The 15,792-nt window shown below is 33.7% G+C and overlaps 1 protein-coding gene across 2 annotated transcripts in view; it reads left to right on the forward strand.

Moving 5' to 3' along the window:
• The window catches only part of BTBD8 (BTB domain containing 8), a 105,884-nt gene extending 90,496 nt beyond the window's left edge, over nucleotides 1-15,388 (forward strand). For both annotated transcript variants that reach the window (XM_082688672.1, XM_082688673.1), the window contains 7 exons: nucleotides 732-861; nucleotides 3,293-3,354; nucleotides 7,873-8,584; nucleotides 8,843-8,927; nucleotides 9,311-9,450; nucleotides 10,913-13,240; nucleotides 14,521-15,388. In XM_082688672.1, coding sequence (XP_082544798.1) covers nucleotides 732-861; nucleotides 3,293-3,354; nucleotides 7,873-8,584; nucleotides 8,843-8,927; nucleotides 9,311-9,450; nucleotides 10,913-13,240; nucleotides 14,521-14,990 — 3,927 coding nt within the window. In that variant the 3' untranslated portion in view covers nucleotides 14,991-15,388. The remainder of the gene's footprint in view (nucleotides 1-731; nucleotides 862-3,292; nucleotides 3,355-7,872; nucleotides 8,585-8,842; nucleotides 8,928-9,310; nucleotides 9,451-10,912; nucleotides 13,241-14,520) is intronic.
• The last annotated feature ends 404 nt before the right edge of the window (nucleotides 15,389-15,792 follow it).

The raw sequence follows: 15,792 nt of genomic DNA on the forward strand, positions 1-15,792 counted from the left end.
GTCTATTTGGAATTTTTCATAAAATAAAAATTTTTTAATTCCATTTACCTCTAAATAGACTTACTGTAAAAGTTCAGAATTTGGCAGTTTGACTCACTAATTCTAAACATAGTTTGGTACTTAATATTAATTGGTATAGCATAACTCTAGTATTTCTCCTGTGTCGCTGTATTAAATTTCCTAAAATTAGAACATATAGAAAAATTTAAATAATTTTAATCATCTTTTTTTATTTTATAACATATTATTAATCCCTTTTTACCCTCAGAAAATCATATTTAAAATTGGATGGATTAGGAAAAAGCAAAATTAAAATAATACTTATTTTAAAATCTACTTAATATTAGTAAGCTTATTGCAAATTATTGACAGTTTTTATTTGTTCAACAAGAATGATAAAAAATTTCATCGTATTTATTACTATTATATAGAGTATTTGACCTTGTAATGTCACAGTTGATTTGAAAAGGCTGTAGAAGATATTTATGTAAAGGCTATTGGTGATTTAAAATAATGTTTGGTTGAAAGGATAAGGTTTAGCTTCATGTTTACTATAAAATTCTATTTTTGACGAGTAAGCCTTCATAAATAACATATACCCGATGATTTTAAAAATCTAAGTGATGACATCATTGATCTAGCTTAGGAGTAAGTAGATTCGGAAAGGAATAATGACTGGTTGCTATGACAATGTGGCTCTCACCAGCTGCTGATTTGTTGCTTGAACACAGGGTTTTACGTGCAAGATCCAGGCTCTGCGTGATAAGCTGTGGATCTTCCTGGTTCGGTCTTTCTATGCTGTTCGTCACACAGAAAGCTGGAAGCTGATGAGCACAGATGATCAACAGAAAATCCAAGCAGGTATATTAGCCGTGAGATTTTTTATTCTTATTTTATGATCTCTGTGATAAGAGACCTTTTGAGGGGATGCTAATAAGTGGTAGGATTAACATTGTTTGCTTCTGTTCAATAATAGCTTGCTATTTGAAACTCATGATAGTATGTTTAGGCAGTTTTAATAAATCATGCTTGACTGTTCTTGGAAAATGACTCATTTCCTTTATATATGTATTTATCAGTTTTTAATCCTACTCTATAGTAGCAGCAGTGTTGCAACCAAATTTGCTTAAAAGCGTTTTTATAAAGAGGTTAAAAGTATAGGAAAATGTAATTCACGTAGAACATATTACCAAACATACTTTCTCTTCCTTTTTAAATATATTTTGCCTAAAGCTTTTCCATCTTTTGCATAATGTATCATTTCTTGTGGTTTTGTCTAAACTAGATGGCTTTATTTCACAATTGATTGGTTCAGTGATACGATGTGTGCTATTGCAGAATGTCCCTCAGGAGCCGCACAGTGCTCTCTGACATTTAATAGGTACCATTTAAAACATTAGCATTAAACAAAAGATGTGTATTGCTCAGAATGTATGTTTATTTCAAAAATATTAAGATAAAAATGTTGAGGGTGTGGAACTAAAAATGGCTTCATGACTATTTTTGGGTTAAAGCAGGTGCCTTAAAAAAATATTTGCAGATTCAGCAAGTATACTTTTAAAAACATTTTAAGAGACTATATTTTAGAAAGTGAACATTTTTTACTATAAAACACAAAAGCCATAGGTGATATATTCTTGATAGTACATAGATATGTTAAATTCTTTAATGGAATAGTCAGAATATGCTTTGCTCTGGCTTGCATTATGAACATAACATGATTGTGTAGCTGGATGTGAGCTGAGGAGCACTTTTTCAAAGAAATTCCAACAAAATAATAAAAGAACAAAATCATGAAACAATGAAAATCAAGGTCTTCAGGAATTTGAGATTTTTTCCTTGTGAATATATCTGTACTGATTTTTGGATGACGGTTAATTTTTACTACAAAATCTATTCAATGTGAAGAAATAAGATCGGCATTGCATGAGTAGGTGTCATTCAGCTCTCTTCTGATTGGTAGTAAACTTTGTTTTTCTTCATTTTAGAGGATTTCATAGTTAAGTTGTGCCTTAAACAATATTTTTTATCTTTATTATATAAAGTGCTAATTACAAATACATACAAATACATATATACACACACACATGTAAAACAAAATGTATTGGTAATTGTACTAATTGTCAAAAAGAACTTTTTAATCTATCCCATCAGTGTAATAATATCTTTTTACTAATCTTTAGTATGTTGAATTATAATGAGTCCTGACTTATGGATAGTTACTGCATTGGGAAACCTCAGATAAAGGAGTGATTCTAGATTGTCTTTGTTACAGCATTTCTTACATTCTGATTGAGTTACTCACCTTTGGGAGAAATCTTATATTAACTTCTTTTTGTATAGGATTGTGCAAAGTCATTTGCTCACTATTAATCAGTCCTTATAATGCCATTTCTAGGATCCTGCTTTGTGTTATAGCATAGATCCTATAGGATACAAATAGAAGATGCAGTGGAAGTGTTACATATAATTTATTTTTCATCGGCTGTTTTAGTAAATATTAAATGGTTTCTTGAGATTGTATTTTTCCAAACTATGGTTTATATAGTTTGAAATATAACCCTCAAAAAAAAGAACTATATTAGCTGAACTGTATTTATAGCTCTCATCCCATTATTTCTTTATATTTTCCTGACGTCATTCAAATTCTTATTTGAAGAGAATAAAAACATGAGTTCTCCAATAATTGCTATATAAACCTGATGTAGAAAGTGAATTATTATGTAATTCTGAAAAGGACGGTTTGAGGATTGTTTCTTGTTTTATTTTCAACAGAACCTAATTTTTTTCTCTTTTCTTTCCTTCTTCCTCATGATATCTCTGCAAAAGCAGGAAATATTTGTAGTTAATTTCAGCAAAGTATTTTTACATTTTTTAGGATAGGATATGAGAAGGTTCTCATATTTAATGGTTTATAAAATATTACATTTGCCACAATCTGTAATTTTTTGAATTTAGAAAACTAAATGAAACCGATTATCTCTAAAATTTCACAGCTTGAGAAAATTCTGCTTTTTTGTAAATTTATGAATCCTCATGAGATTTTATATTTCTTACTTATTAATTTTAATTATGTAAAATCCATAGACACCAGAAAATAAGATTGAAAATGGTGTTCTTTAAAAAAAAGTTCTAAAATATAATGGAATTCCTTGCGTGTACTAGGTTGCTTTTAACCTTTCTTAAGTTACTTCCATTAAAACATAACCTTTTTCTGCTAGCGTGCTGTTTTCCCTCTACTTTTATGGTAATGATAGTATTTCCTATAAAAATAAATTGTTTCTTTCTACAGCTGCATTTGACAAAGGTGATGATCGAAGACTTGGCAAGAAGCCTGTATTCAGTAGTTCTCAGGTAAACTTTTAAAATTTCATGGGTCTGAATGAAAAAGGATGCTAAGTAATTTAAATTTTATTTTGTTTCAGTGATTATTTAAATGTATTCATTAAAGCCATTTCTTAATGAAAATAATTTTGAGTCTTTCTTCAATCAAGCTATAAATTTTTAAATGATGTGAATTTTTAATATCCAGCTGGCATAGGAAGTGAAATATTCTGCCTTTTTTATTTCCTTGAAAACCTTTTTGGCAACTAACGTATTGAAGCTATTCCAACAGATCAGTAGTTGTCTAAAATTCTAGACCTAATTCAATGTCTAATTTTCTAATTAACCTACTTCTTAAAGAAGATTTTAGTTGTCCCAGTTTTCTCAATACTAAGATTTTAATTCACATAATACATTTTTGGTGTGAAAGAGGCAATTCATACCAAGAGTATAGTTAGTTGTGTTTTACTTTTAAAAGTTACTTATTATATTTATATGAAGTATATGAAGTAGTCAAACTCAGAAAAACAGGAAGGAGAATAGCGGTTGCCAGGGGCTAAAGGTATAAGGAAAAGGGCAGTTTTTCAGCGGGTATAGAATTTCCGTTTTACAAGACGAGAAAGTTCTAGAGATTTGTTGCACAAGGTCTATATAGTTAACATTATTGTACTTCCCACTTAAAAATGGTTAAGATGGTAACTTTAGTCATTTTTTTTTTTTACCACTTCCCACCCACAAATGACTTGGTATATTTGTTACAATCTGAGCCATTTTTCTTCTGCTAAGCATGGAACACTTAGACTCCCCGCTGACCATTCTTAGGTATATGGTACAGTACCATCTACTCTTAGGACATTTTTCTAAGAAAATACTCTTAGGACATTTTTCTCTTTGTACTGATTCCCTCTGTGTTATCCTCAGTGGTTTTTTTGTTGTTGTTGTTGTTGTTGTTATTGTTGTTTGTTTTTTGTGTTTTTTTAGGCTTCCCAAGAATTATTTTATCTGCCTTTCTTTCTGCTTTTCTACTCACTGTTATCAGCCAAGCTTGTCCTCTTTTCTTGCCTTAACAGCAAAAGAGAACAGTCTCATTGTTCTTCTTCCCCTCCTGACATTCAGGTGGCCTGGGGGTTTATACTGTTAACCATGGTGGGAAGAAAATAGGGTAATATTGTAATACTGTTTCCCTGAGAAAGGCAGAATACTGACAGGGGTGCTGGACTTGGGATAATAAGAGTTAAAATCTTGACTTCACTTTTTCTTTCTTTTCTTTTCTTCTTTTTTTTTTAATCCTTAGCTAGATTTTCACTGGTTTTGTGAGGGAGTGAAATGGAAAAGGTGTGGTCTCTATGAGGCCAGAAGACTGAGCACAGGATACAGGTTTCCTGGGGGGTCTTTTAGCTCCATTCTTTATCTTCTAAGGTGTTTTTTCCTACTGGGAAAAAACAGGGGCGGGAAGTGTGTGTGAGTGTGGGAGGAAGCCTCTTCAGCCAAGTGCAGGGATTGCAGCACTGCCGACCGACCGGCACAGCTGCCAAGACAGTGCAGCCTTGATTTCGAGTTTGTTATCTCTGCCATCTGTGAGCTAGCTATCTCTAAAATGGACTAATAAAACCTAGCAGAATTCTTGGGGAAATTAAGTGAAATAATTTATGTGCAATTATTTGGTACATAGTAAGTGCTCAATAAGTATGGAATGAATAGATGTGTTTTACGAGATGAGATGAAATCTGGAAGTGGGAGAAAGATAGTGAGATAAGACAGAGAGAAAGGTTAAAGAAGAGTGCTGGTACTAGAATACTTAAGGTAATGTCTGGGACTTGTTTCAAAATAAAAGGGAAATTTATTATCCGAGTAAATGTTTTAAAATAAAAAAAAATAAAAATACAAGGGAAGTTAATATATGAAACAAAATTGGCCAAGAGCTGATTGCTGTTAAAGCTGGGCAATAGGTACTAGTCTATACTAGTCTATCTTCTTTTGATTATGTGTAAATTTTACTACAATAAAAAGTTAAACAAAAACCAACAAACAGAAGGAATCATACTGGAACCAAAAGGGTGTCTAAGGGGAATTCTCTAGAGGATAGCTCTCTTTTCTCATTTTTCTCATTAGCATGTGGTCTCATTTTTGTCGGTAGCAGGCATCTTCCCACCTGGCCATTTGTATATAAGAAATATATGTAAACTTCACAGATGTAAGTTAGAGAATGCCTAGATATATGTGTATACATTGAATCCTCATCATGCTATACTATGTTAATATAAAGTTTCTAAAGGAATATGGTTACCGCATATACTACATAGATCTCACCCATAGCATGATGCTTTAAAAGAGATAGATTCAGGGCGCCTGGGTGGCTCAGTAGGTTAAGCCTTGCCTTCGGCTCAGGTCATGATATCAGGGTCCTGGGGTGGAGCCCTGCATCAGGCTTTCTGCTCAGCAGGGAGCCTGCTTCCCCATCTCTCTGCCTGCTGCTCTGCCTACTTGTGATCTCTCTCTCTGTGTCAAATAAATAAATAAAATTTTTTAAAAATAAAAGAGTTCGATTCAAGGATTTGGTAGATTAAGTAGGATCACTTTTAAGGGTGAGAAGAAGTCTAAAATCAGAAGTCTGCCTGGTTTTAGGTATTAAAAATAGAGAAAGGATTTTTTAAAAAAGATTTTTTTTTATTTATTTGACAGGCAGAAAAGATCACAAGTAGGCAGAAAAGCAGTCAGAGAGAGACAGATTGGGAAGCAGGCTCCCCGTTGAGCAGAGAGCCCGATGCGGGACTTGATCCCAGGATCCTGAGATCATGACCTGAGCCAAAGGCAGAGGCTTAACCCACTGAGCCACACAGGCACCCCTTTTTTGTTGTTGTTGTTTTGTTTTGAGCTAAGATTTGATCAAGAAAACAAAAAATGAGGACCAAACCTATTTGAACTTTTATAAATATTACATAGAATCCTGGAACACTGCACTGAGTAGGACCAGTCTCTACCCTCTAGAAATAAATAATATGAAGCCCAGAGAGGTTAATAACTTCTTAACTATCCTAAATCAATAAAGCTACGACAACCCAATGATTCCTTTATTAGGACTCTACCTCTCTTTTCCCTAAACTCAGACAGGTTATTTATTACTTTGTGTGTGTGTGTATTCCCACCCCCATATATGTTACCTTAGACAGATTTTTAATGTAAATGGAGGTTTTCTATATTCAGAAATATTAGCCCTTGATTTGTATATCAATATATTCTCAGGTTTGAAAACATGTGTCACATTTTCTTGAGTATCCAGTATGTTATGGGCACAGTATTAAGGGATACAAAGATGAAGACAGCATAGGCTCCTCCTTAGACCTTTGCAGTCTCATACAGCTTTTCAAAGAGAGGGCATATTTCATAAAGAGTGGCAATATAATCTTAAAATTTTATTCTGCACTTCCCAGCACTTTTTAAAATGTTGCTGTTCCCTTGTATAGCAAAGTTGATTATAACCAAAATGATACAGGCGCATTGTCTTCAGTGTCTTAACTGTTCTTCTCTTTTCCTCTTTTTTACCTACTTCACCTGTTTCTAGGATCCTTTTTCCTCCACTTTCTCCATATTGCTAGTGTTGTGTTACTATTTTGTTTCTTCCAAAAGCCAAACTTTTCAGATGTACCGTCTTGTTTCCCAGAGGCTTGCAGCCCAAGAGCCCACCCCCAAGGATTAAATCTTTAGTGATAAAATTTCAGACATTTGGGATAGGATTGAAGAGACAGTTTTTGGTGAAAATCTTTATAATGTACCTCAAATTATACCATATAAATGACTGCCTGCTTAAAGCAGTAAATCATGAGCTCAACTCCCACTGCCATCCCTACAAGCATGTGACCTTGGTAAATCACATATCAGCTTTAATCCCCAGTTTCTTTTTTATGAAATAGAGCTAGCAACAGGAGCTCTCTCATAGGAGTGTTATGAATATTAAGTGGGATAATGCGTGAAAAGGGTTTTAGCACAGAACCTGGGAGTGGGCCTCAAAAAACATTGGACATTGTTATCATTGACCCAAGCCATCCTGACACCTTTAGGTGTTAATCTCTACCGTAACTTCACAAAGCTAAATAGTATGCCTTTTTAAAATAACATTGTCTTTTAATTTTTTATGCTGTATTTCAGATTCAATTAAGGTAATGTGACCAAAGACACATTCAAGTGATCAAAGATGATTCAAATTTTTTTTTTTTTTAAGATTTTATTTGTCAGAGAGAGAGAGGGGGAGAGAACGAGCACAGGCAGACAGAATGGCAGGCAGAGGCAAAGGGAGAAGCAGGCTCCCTGCTGAGCAAGGAGCCTGATGCGGGACTCGATCCCAGGACGCTGGGATCATGACCTGAACCGAAGGCAGCCGCTTAACCAACTGAGCCACCCAGGCAATCCCAAGATGATTCAAATTTTGAGTGGCCCTATATTGTAATGTGATCTTTACTTTCTCCTCTTTGAAAAGCTGCTTATTGAAACAAAGTATTGTAAGTCAAGTACTTCCATCAAGTTATAAAGAATTTTTTTTCTTCTTTATAGGAAAGGAGACAAGTTTCTGACTCTGGTGTTATAAAAAACAAATCTTGGAGAGGAAATACCAAGAAGGATTGTTGGAGTTATCCCTCTACTAAGCAAAAGATGAAATCTGATGGATTAGTAGCATCTGGTCATTCATCAAGTACTAATAGAAGTACTATAAATAAAACTTTGAAACATGATGATTTAAAGGAAAAGAGTGGTACAAAAACAGCATCTAAGGTTACAAAAGAACTTAAAACTGGGGGAAAGAATGTTTCTGGAAAGCCCAAAGCTGTAATAAAGTCCCAAACAGAAAACAGTGATAATGCTAAGTCAGCAAACAAGTCGCCTAGACAAGCTGTGGAAAGGTGTGCAGCAGCGTCAGCAAATGGACAGAAAAACTCATTAAATGAGAAAGGAGTGAGAAATCAGGAAGGGCACATTACAGGTGCCAGGCCCAAGGTACTCACTGGAAACTTAAATGTGCAAGCCAAAGCAAAGCCTTTGAAGAAAGTGACAGGAAAAGATTCTCCATGCCTCAGTATCGCAGGGGCTTCCAGCAGATCGACCAATTCAAGTATGGAATTTCTGATTTCCACTGAATGCCTGGATGAACCAAAAGAAAATGGATCTGTAGGAGAAGAGAAGCCTTCTGGTGATAAACTGACCTTTTGTGACTCTCCAGGACAGAGAGTGAAAAACAGTGTGGAAAGTATCAAAACTTCTACTGTAGGTGGGTTTTAGTACTCTCACTTTTAATAGCTCCTGACAGTTAAAGTTCCTAGAAAAAAAATGATTCTGTAGTTGGATGTTTATTTAGTTTCAAATTCCAAAAAACATTTATTTACATGTGTTCATGCAAACTGAGAGAAAATATACTTCTTCCCACATTAATGTTTATTTTTAGATATAGTGTCTGGCCAGTGAATTTATGCATGGCTTTTACATATTCAACGTTCTGTTTCATGATGGACTTTTTCTTAATTTACAGTGGTAAAATCTCGACCTGCTTCAAAAGTTACCAATGGAACTTCAAATAAAAAAGGCATTCAAGAAGAAACTAGTATAAATAACAAGTAAGTCTTCATTCATTATTTTACATGTACATTAGCTTTCTCTGCAAGTTAATTATGCGCTAACTTCTAGCTAAATATTTTTAAAACATCTTTTCTTCTTTGTTAGGGAATGTATTTATTTACACAATATTTTTAAACTTTATTAAAAGAAGATAGTGTATGAAAAATGATATATTACATTTGTGACACTTGACACGTATTGCTTTGTCATACTTGACCTGCAGGTTTACAAATTTAAAGACCTATGAACATAAGATTTTTCAATTTTTAGGAAAAAAAAGTTAATTTTTAATTTATTTGAGAAAAAAATATATTTTGTAATATGAGTCTTAAAATGTCATGTGTTGCTGAGTGCAGTACTGACTGCAAATCATTTTTCTTAGTGTGCTAAAGAAGGTCACTAACAAAGGATATAGTGATCCAGTACCACAGGCAATTTTAAAGAAAAAAGGAAATGGCAGTGGATGTGCTACAGCCCAACAGAGGACAAAAAATGCCGCATCTAATCTTGCTAAAACTCAAGGTAAAGCTGATATAGTCCTGGGTATTACTTCTGTGTTTAAATTGAATAAGCAGAACTCTGATGTGGAACTTTAGCAACAAATAAGAATATAACAGGGTTTCACTCGTTTTACATTTGTGTCATACTATAGAGATAAGACTTTACCCTTTTACTTTTAGATCAGTATTTTTTAAAAAGATTTATTTGAAAGAGCGTGGGAGCCAGCACATAGGGGGAGGGTCAGAGGAAGAGTCCCAAACAGGCTCTGGAGGGCAGAGCTGTGGAGGAAGCAGGCAGATGGATCTCAGGGTCCTGAGATCATGACCTGAGCCTAAGCCAAAACCAAGAGTGAAACCCAGGCGCCCCTATATAAGGATTTTGGTATTTCAGGGTGTGGGTTTGGTTTTTATTGTCTTTTATGAGAAATAATTAAGGGAGTCAATAATTTATCTGTATTTTTAGTCCTTTTATAGATTATGCCTAGGTTTCTTCAGTTTCATTGATAACTATAGGAATTCCACGTGCAAAACCAGCACTAATATTAGAGCCTTTTAAAAAGTAATGGTACAGTCTTGAGCACTGTGACATGTAGGGAAGAATTTTCCCTCTGTGCTGTGCCTGTTTTGCCATGTTCTAAGAGAGAAAAGCATACTGATCAGATTGCATAATGACATGCAGATGACATAACAACTGATTTTAAAATTAATTTGCTTTATGTATTAAGCATTCACATAAGTGTGAGCAGTTTGTAAAAACCTAAAAATAATTTTGAGTTAGATAATTAATACTGAAAGTGAATTTTAAAATAAGCTAGAGAAAAATTATCCAAGTTTTAGTAATAAATATTAACATTTACAGAGGTTTGGCAATTCTGTTTCATAGTTTTAATTATCATCTCTAGGACTCAACCAGTGTAAACAAATAGATTCTCAAAATTAATCCTTGCCCTCCAATTAGCATTTTTAGTTTCCACTGTACATCTAAGTTGTCAATCCAAATGATCTACAATAATAATGGTCTTGTTATGAAAAATAAATTAGTTTTGTTCATGTTTGACAGGAAAATAACCACAGTAATTTCAACATTTCTATTTTATATTTAGTTTGATGCTCCTTTTAGCTGTGTGGAACAGTCTTTTTCTCCAAAAAACGTCAAAGGGAAGACCCTTCCTGCTCTTTTGATATAAGAAAATCAGATTTTTCTACCCTCATATATTTATGCAAATCTAATTCTGGTGTAAGGATCAACACTCTTGAGGAAAAAAGATCCTATTTAAATAATTTTACTAAGATGCTACAGTAGTCCCCTATATTTGTGATAAAAATTTTTTTATTTTATCATGTTCCTGACACCTAATCTTCCATAGTCCATGTCACAGGTACATAATTTCTTGTTTATTTCTTCTAATGTAATTGAAAAACAAATACTGCATTTCATTCACAAATTGGAAAGTACTTTACACTTTTAAATTTTCTTTTCTTAGGATCTCAAGGAGAGTCACCAAATTCAGTAAAATCTTCATTATCTTCAAAGAAGTCTGATGAAAATGTGACAAAATTGGACCACAATACAGCTGCAGATAAACAAACACCTAAGAGAAAACCTGTTAAGCAAGGACACACATCTTTGCCTAAGGTTAATGCAAAAATAGCGGCAATGCCTAAAAACTTAACAAATCAGTCTAAAAAAAGTGAAAATTTGAGGAATAAAGAGTCAAAACAGAAAACACTTCCTGGACAGGTTATATTGCATACTCAGCCTTCTTCTCAAAGACCTTTAAAAAGTGAAATATGTGTTGTCCAAAAAAGTAAGCTTCATGATGTACATGATAATAATAATAAGGATGATATTTCTGAACAGAAGCTTCATGAACCTCTAATTAATGTCACATCAGAAATCAGCGGTAGAGAAGCATTCCAGTCATCATGCATACCTGACCCACAAAAGCCATTAAACAATCAAGGAAAAGAGAAGTTAGTATTAGAATGCCAAAGTATTTCAAATCTGGATAAATCAATAAAACATGAACTAGAATCAAAGCGAATTTGTTCAGATAAAAGTGAAACAAAATTTTCCAGCAAAGAATCAGATCAATACAACACAGCTAAAATACATTGTCTTTCTGATAGGAGTGATGACGTTGATCCAAAATTTTACAGCACCACTGTCCTAAAATCCATGATTTCAAATCACAGTGAAAACTCCTTGAACTCTAATCCTATTTGTGATTTAGATTCAGCAAATGCAGAGCAAATCCATCCAGTATCAGATAGGGAGAAGCAAGGAGGGAAACAAGTTATAAACAAAAAATTAAGCACTAAATGTGTCCAAGATGTTCTACCATGTGTTGCTGAAAGGACAAATGGTACTTTAAATTCTGTCCAAGATAACAGAAAATCTAAAATTCATGTAGAAGAACAGAAAATTCCTAGTTACTTGTCTGATGACTCTGCTATGAGTGAAATCAAACATGCTACAGCAGACTCAGATATTTCTTCCAGCTGTGTTTTGGAACAAATATCGGGAAAAAATTCTCCTAAAGATATGGAAACAACAGAAACTCCGGAGAGCCATGAAACTCCAGAAATTCCCTTTATGAGCCACTGGAATTTGAGTACCAGTGGTCTGCATCAGAGAGAAAGCCCTGAATCTGACACTGGCAGCGCTACCACATCCTCTGATGACATAAAGCCCAGATCTGAAGACTATGATGCTGGAGGGTCTCAGGATGATGATGGGTCAAATGACAGAGGTATTTCTAAATGTGGCACTATGCTGTGCCATGATTTTCTTGGAAGAAGTAGCAGTGATACCAGTACTCCTGAAGAATTAAAAATATATGATAGTAACTTAAGAATTGAGGTGAAAATGAAGAAGCAAAGTAGTAATGATCTTTTCCAAGTTAATTCAACAAGTGATGATGAGATTCCTAGGAAACGGCCAGAAATTTGGTCTCGATCTACAGTAGTTCACCCTAGGGAAAAAGAAAATATTCGACGAGGCAGTGTCCAGTTTGCTCAAGAACTAGATCAAGTTTCTTCCTCAGCAGATGAAACAGAAGATGAAAGATCTGAAGCTGAAAATGTTGGAGAAAATTTGTGTACATCTAACTCAGTTCCTCAGCAGTTTCAGGGAATAATTAATTTGGCTTTTGAAGATGCAACAGAAAATGAAAGCCACGAGTTTTCTGCAACTAAAAAATTCAAAAGATCAGTCTTACTTTCAGTAGATGAATGTGAAGAACTAGGATCTGATGAAGGGGAAGCCCATACTCCCTTTCAGCCTTCTGTAGATTCTCTTTCACCTTCTGATGTTTTTGATGGCATTTCTCATGAACATCATGGAAGGACTTGCTATTCCAGGTACACACAAGGAAGTGAAGGTAGTATTTTAGAATGTAGACAAGATAAAGGCAACAGTGTTTATAAAAACGAAAGCTCTCTCTTGGGTCCCAGTAGCATTGACCCATCAAGAAAAGATAAACAGAGTGCTTCAGCCACAGGAAAAAAGTTCACAGTAGATGTCCTGTTCAAAGGAGGCAGACAGCTTCTTCCAGAAGATAAAGTAAACAGTGGAAGCAAGGTAGATAATGACTTTCAGCAACGCAGCAAACTCTCAGATAATGATATAAAATCTCAAGAAAGACCATGTCATTTGGAGCTTCATCAAAGAGAACCCAATTCTGACATACCAAAGAACAGCTCTACAAAATTTCTGGACTCCTGTCGGAGTCAACTTCTGCCTCAGGAAGGTCAAGTGAAAGAGAATCATTCTACAGCTACCAAAAAAGCTAATATTGCTTTATCTGCAGGTAATGTACAGAAATAGAAATGCTAAATCCGTAAGAAAATGAGTGTATAGATTTTAAAGTTGTAAGTAGCCCCAAATGTTATATTTTAGTTAGAATAATTAAGCAACAGATAAAAATTTCAAATGAAAACTTAAATTTCTTAATAATATGAAAACTAGCTAGTTAATCTTTATTGTTCACTTAAAATCCTAGTGCAGAGTTAAGATCTAGCAAAATTTTGGTAATTATTAGAGGTAATCTATTAAGAGATTTTACTTGAAATAATAAAGAGAAAAACTTAGTTTGCTATTACTTATTTATGTCTAATTTAACATAGAATTCTTGACTATTAGAAATTTTATTATACAATTGGATATGATTTATGGACTATGCTAGTATATATCTAAGAGGGCTGTGCAATAACTAAAATAATATAATTAAAAGCACTGAACTATTTTAACTAGATTAATTATTATAATTTATATGCATTTTACAGAGATTAAGACTTTGAGGATCACTATAATTCTAAAATTTTCAAGTAAAAAGATAAATTTCCTAAAAGAGATTATATTTAGAAGTAATGATAATATATGAAAAAAGCCCAGGCTTATTTCATATGTATAGATGATTTCCTGTCTAATTGTTTTGTGTGTTTGTCTTCCTTATTAAAATAATTTGAACTACATTTAAAATATTTAAAATATGCAATAGTGACTGACTGCATAGCTATTGTATATCAGAACTAAGAAAGACACTGATCAATAGCCCTTGTTCAGCAAAATCACAACAGTAGGGAGCTCTTTAAAGTTGTATTTTTTGTTTGTCCTTGCTTGCATCCTCTTTTGCATGTGCAATATACAAATAAGGCTTTAGATAAAAATGTATTTATTACCCTTTTGGAACTGACTTAACTTAAAAATCACCATAAAATAACCATGTCTTTTTTTCTCTTTTAAGTTCATATTATAGTGAATTAGATACATGTGCGCATTCTATGTTTATGTTTAAATAATTTTTGTTTTCTGTATCACACATTTTCAAATTAAAGTATGGAGAATTATTGTTAGTTGCCTATGTTGATTTTGCTGCTAAACATCCTTCGGTGTTTTTGTTTTTTTTTTTAATATAGAAAAAGAAATGCCTCAATAATCTTGTCAATTTTGTATAAGTGTTATTTTTTCCATTCTGTTTTTTTTTTTTTGGACTATAACTGTTACATTGTTTTAATATTGTTCTACAAAACTCTGAGGGGTACCAACATGAGCAATTTTTACATTGTGTAGTATTATGAATTATTTCAGGAGACATAGATGATTGTGACACACTGGCACAAACCTACATGTATGACCATCGGCCTTCAAAAACCCTCTCTCCAATATATGAGATGGATGTAATAGAAGCATTTGAGCAGAAAATGGAATCAGAAACACATGTTACAGACATGGATTTTGAAGATGATCAGCACTTTGCAGAACAAGATTGGACACTATTGAAGCAACTGCTCTCTGAACAGGATTCAAACTTAAATATTACGAATTCTGTTCCTGAAGACTTAAATTTAGCACAGTATCTAATCAAGCAGACACTACTTTTAGCACGAGACAGCTCAAAACCTCAGGGTAAAGCACATGTTGACACTTTGAACAGATGGAGTGAACTAACCTCTCCCCTTGATGATTCCTCAGCAAGCATCACCATGGCTAGTTTTTCCTCTGAAGACTGTTCACCCCAAGGGGAATGGACAATTCTGGAACTGGAAACTCAGCATTAAGAGTATTAACACTTTGGAAAATTTTGAACTCTGCCACCACTTTATTTTTTGATGCTTATATTATATCCAAATAATTGCATTAGCCAGAGATAGACTGTCCTTAATATTGAGGGAGTCTTTCCAATTTGTTGAGGTAAACATAATTTGTTTATTAATATATCATATGTAGAAAAAAGTGTTTTTCTAAAATTTTTGAGCATGTTTTATTAATTATTAGAGGAATTAGTAGACTTACAAAGAAACCCTACAGTTTTCCTTTCCTAACTGATCATTAGTTCACTTGTTTATAATTCAAGGATTTAAAATGTGAATGCACAAGTAGATCAGTTCCTTTACTTTTTGCTCTGCATATGATAACAGTAATTTAACAATAAAAAAACTTGCTGTGCTTGTGTCAATTTATGTATAGTTAATCAGTGAGTAACATTCAAACTCAGGTTGGTGTGATTGAGCCTGATAACTGAATATTAGAAGAAACTTTCACTTTCCTAACAGTGCAGGTCCAGGAAATTGTGAAGTAAATGCACTTCAAATTTCAATCACATTGCTACTAAAACAGAGAAATGGAATCCTTTATAACTATCTTTTTTGGGACATATCCAAAGAGAGGCATCTGCCCTTGTCCATTGGTTTCACCTATACAGACTTAAGAGTTAGTTAATTGCTCTTCATTTTCCATCCCATATTAGAGATGATGTTTTGGAACTATTCCAGCAATAAGCCTGCACTAAATATTAATTTTAAAATGGGTACATGAGTCATTTGAGTAAGTTAAACTGTGTGTGTATGTGCAAGACAAAGA

This window comes from Mustela nivalis (assembly GCF_964662115.1).
Source record: "Mustela nivalis genome assembly, chromosome: 10".
Lineage (NCBI taxonomy): Eukaryota > Metazoa > Chordata > Mammalia > Carnivora > Mustelidae > Mustela > Mustela nivalis.